Genomic DNA, 4,345 nt, shown 5'->3' on the forward strand with positions numbered 1-4,345 from the left:
AATGCAATGGGGCGACTACCGTACACTGTATCATTAGATGTAATGGGTACCACTATCCAAATGGAGATTGATACAGGAAGTGCTGTCACGATTCTCAGCAGCGCAGATTTCTTGCAATGCAATGGTGTGCTGAGTAACCTGATGGAATCCAGTATCAACCTTGTGTCCTACTCTGGAGATGTGATTAATTGTCTCGGGGAAGCGGAAATGGAGTTCCGAATGGGCACACAATTGCACACACTATTGGTGAGGGTTACAAATGGAAACCGTCCATCTATTCTGGGCAGAGATGCAATGGCTTTGTTCAAACTCCCCTGGAAATCAATTTTCGAAGTGCACCAGGTCGAAAAGTCTGGCGCTAAATTCATTGAGAAATACCCAGGGTTGTTCGACACCTCAGAAGTGGGAAAGGTGAAAGGCGTGCAGGTGAAATTGCATGTGTCTGATGAGAGCCCTGTTTACCGAAAGGCCAGGCCGGTACCACTGTCAATTCGGGAGAGCTATGTTGAGGCTCTGAATAAATTGGAAGCAGATGGTATAATCGAGAAAGTCACGCATTCAGAATGGGCCTCCCCCACTGTCACGGTAGAGAAATCAGGAGGTGGGTTGAGAATCTGTGGTGACTACAGTGGCACTATCAATCTGCATTCTAAATGCGAGCAATACCCGCTACCCACTCTTGAGGAGCTATTGCACAAATTGGGCCCGGGGTCTAAATTCACGAAGCTGGATTTGTCGCAAGCCTACCACCAGCTAGAGATAGCACCTGAATGTCGGAAGTACACCACGATCAATACCATGCAGGGGTTGTATCAGTACAAACGACTCCCTTTTGGTTTTCACAGCGCCGTATCTATTTTCCAACGGGTAATGGAAGAAACCCTTAGCGATTTGCCAGGATGCGGGGGCTACATCGACGATGTGTTGTGTACTGGTCGTGATGAGGAGATCCATGAGAAAAATGTGGATCAAGTGCTATCTTGCCTAAATGAGAAAGGATTCAAGCTCAATCCTAAGAAGTTCAGCTACATGGCGGATAAGCTAACGTACCTCGGTCATCAGGTAACCGCGCAGGGAATCGCACCCTCGCCTGATCGAGTGAACGCCTTGAAAGTCGCAAAGCCGCCTAACAACGTGAATGAATTGTACTCTTTTCTGGGTGCGGCCAATTTTCAACGGAAATTTGTACCTCGGTTCGCAGAGATTGCTGCACCACTGTACAACCTGCTCAGGAAAGAAATGAAATGGCAATGGAGCAAGGCAGAGGAAGATGCATTCCAGGCCTTGAAAGATGCAATGTGTGAGCATACGCTATTAGCACACTACGATGTCAAGAAGCCAGTCACACTCCAGGTGGACGCTTCTCCAATGGGTCTAGGTGCCGTACTATTGCAAAGGCAAACGAATGGTGATGTTTTGCCGGTTGCTTACGTGTCAAGGAAATTGACACCGGCTGAATCGCGTTATGCACAAATCGAACGGGAAGCCGTAGCTGTGGTTTTCGGTGTTACGAAGTTCCAGAAATACTTGCTAGGGCGCCACTTCACGCTTCAAACCGACCATCAACCACTATTGAAGTTACTGGGAAACAACGAACCAGTTCCTACAATTGCATCAGCTCGCATCAAGAAATGGGCACTAATGCTAGCTGGCTATGATTATGAGATCAAGTATTTGCCAGGCAAGGAAAATGTCTACGCGGATTTCCTGTCTAGGCAACCATGTGAGAATATCAGTCCGTCTGCAGAGGAAATGGTTACGGTTCGTGTCTTGCTAGTGGAGGAAGATACGATAATCAAAGCAGACGTAGTGAAATCGGAAACAGCTCGTGACCCTGAGCTATCTAAGGTGCTCTACTATGTGGTGAATGGTTGGCCTAGCTCAGTACCCCAATCGTTTCGGTCTTACCACAATAAGAGGGATGAGCTGTCTGCGGAAGATGGTATCCTATTGTGGGGACAACGAGTTGTCATACCCAAATCACTAAGAATGGTATTGCTACGTGATTTGCACACGGAGCACTTTGGCATGGTCAAAACCAAGCAAATGGCACGACGGTACTTATGGTGGCCAAATGTGGATCAAGAGATTGAAATGTTAATCAAGGCATGTGCTCAATGCCAAGAAAGTGCGAAATGTCCACCTGCCAAGTCGGGAACCTGGTCATGGCCAAACGGTCCTTGGAAACGGGTGCATATCGACTTTGCAGGACCATTCATGGGCAAGATGTTCCTGGTTGTGGTGGATGCATACACAAAGTATCTGGATGTAATTGCAATGTCTAATGCCACATCTGCAACCACTATTGCGGCTCTGCGGCACGTGTTCTCTGTGTTTGGTCTGCCGGAGCATCTTGTTTCAGATAATGGAACCCAATTCGCGAGCGAGGAATTCAAGGCTTTCCTCCGTGCCAACGACATTGTGCACACCCTGACGGCTCCAGGCCATCCGGCTACGAATGGACTTGCTGAGCGCTATGTGGGTGTGTTTAAGCAGAAGTTGAAGGAAATGGGTGCAACGAGCGAACCACTGCAAGCTCGGCTCGACAGGTTTCTGCTAACGTACCGCACGACACCCAACCATGCCGGCAGAACACCTGCGGAGATGATGTTTGGACGCCAGCCACGCACGCGGCTCAGTGCTCTGCGTCCCTCGCAGGTACGTCAACAAGCAAAGGCTTATGAGGACGGCAATCGCGTCAAGCCAGCGTTCACAGAGAGTGACTCTGTGTTTGCGCTGAATTTCGGCAAAGGTAATCGTTGGGTCCCGGGACGAATTGTGCGTGTCCTCAGTGACTACAACTATGAAGTACAAGTGGGTGATGTGTTGTGGAAGCGTCACCGAGATCAGTTGCGTCTACGGTCAGTTCCGGCAAGCTTGAGTGCATCGCTGCCAGAACCACTGTTGGATACAATCGATCAGACGTCACCGTCACCAGTGCTGTCAGACGTAGGAGAGTCGTCACTGTCCAGTGATTTTCCGGCTAGCGTCTCGCCACAGTCTGCTACTGTACAAGTTGAGGCGGATCCTCCTTGTGAGCAGTCTGCTCCTGAAGTTGGTTTACCACAGGTCGAGAATACTCCCTGTGAAACCACTGTTAGACGTTCGTCTCGGCGTAGTGTTCGTCCGGATAGACTGATTGAACAGCTTTGAGCCGTTCCCTGATGTCATTGCTGGACTGTTTAGCGAACTAGTAATTATTACCATGTACAATAGTGTGCAAGATCCTTGGTATTGCTAATATTGACTGACGGATTCCTGCGTCAGATTATGTTATTGTAGTGCTGTGTCAAAGTTTAAGAATTCACGTACGGTGGATTGATGAACTTATTTTATGTGTTTCTTCAACGATTTTTGAGGTATTTAATTGTGGTAGAATATTCCCTGGAACATTCTTGAAAGGGGGCAGTTGTTGTGTATGCAAGTTAGTCATTATATATCTACTACACCGTTTGCTACTGACTGCGCATGCTCGCATATGGTTGTTGTTGTTACTTTACTTGACCAAGAGGAATGTCTTCCAAAAGCTAGTGTTTGTGTGTGTCAGTGAGAATGCATGAGTGTAATGGAATGTTAGTCCGCAAGGGGACATAACAGTGTGTGTGTGTGTGTGTGTGTGTGTGTGTGTGTGTGTGTGTGTGTGTGTGTGTGTGTGTGTGTGTGTGCAGTAGCAGAACCTCTATTTGTCTGGCATTAATAATATTTAAAACTACATAAAACCATGTTGTTAATGCATCGCGTGCATGTGTCTTGATGTGGTCGGTGGTGTGTATACACGTGGTTGGCTGTATCCTATTATGCATGCATGTAAACGAGGGACGTACTAGTTGTGACAAAGGAACATGGGCATGGTTTGCAGAAATTGTGCTTAGGTGGATGTTGAAGGAGCACAATTGGTTGAAATTGGCGGGGGGGGGGGGGGGGGTATTTTTGGAGTGCAACTGAAAAAAAACTTTTTCCAGTCAAGCTACCAACACATTACACTGATCGTTTGCGATAGTATTTTCAAATTATTACTTTGATATATCGCTAACAATTACTTACACTCTGTTGTACACGTGTGGAGATCACAGCACGCACAGCTAACAAGGCCTAGGGGTTGATAATTATTTTATTGTTTTCGAATCTCACTTGCAGAAGTGAAGAGACAATTCGAGAGGACAACTAAGTGGAAAATACGAGGCTATAAAGGGCCTGGGTAGCTATGGCAATGAATGGATGGGAGCGCGAATGTAGCTACCCAGGCCAAAGGATAATGTGGGAACTTGTGAGGGGAGAGTGCGGGAGCAAGAAGTTAGTGAGTACTAGAGCATCGAGAAACGGGTAGCGGGAAGCGGAAAAGAGG

The 4,345-nt window shown here is 47.4% G+C and overlaps 1 protein-coding gene across 1 annotated transcript in view; it reads left to right on the forward strand.

The window, feature by feature from the left end:
• The window catches only part of LOC135822334 (uncharacterized protein K02A2.6-like), a 12,588-nt gene extending 9,078 nt beyond the window's left edge, over positions 1-3,510 (forward strand). Inside the window, exon 6 of the mRNA XM_065335080.1 lies at positions 1-3,510. This exon is cut by the window's left edge and continues 1,320 nt beyond it. Within this exon, the coding sequence (XP_065191152.1) occupies positions 1-3,153 (3,153 nt within the window). The 3' untranslated portion in view covers positions 3,154-3,510.
• Positions 3,511-4,345: the final 835 nt, after the last annotated feature.

The sequence above is a fragment of the Sycon ciliatum genome, chromosome 1, assembly GCF_964019385.1.
Source record: "Sycon ciliatum chromosome 1, ocSycCili1.1, whole genome shotgun sequence".
NCBI lineage: Eukaryota > Metazoa > Porifera > Calcarea > Leucosolenida > Sycettidae > Sycon > Sycon ciliatum.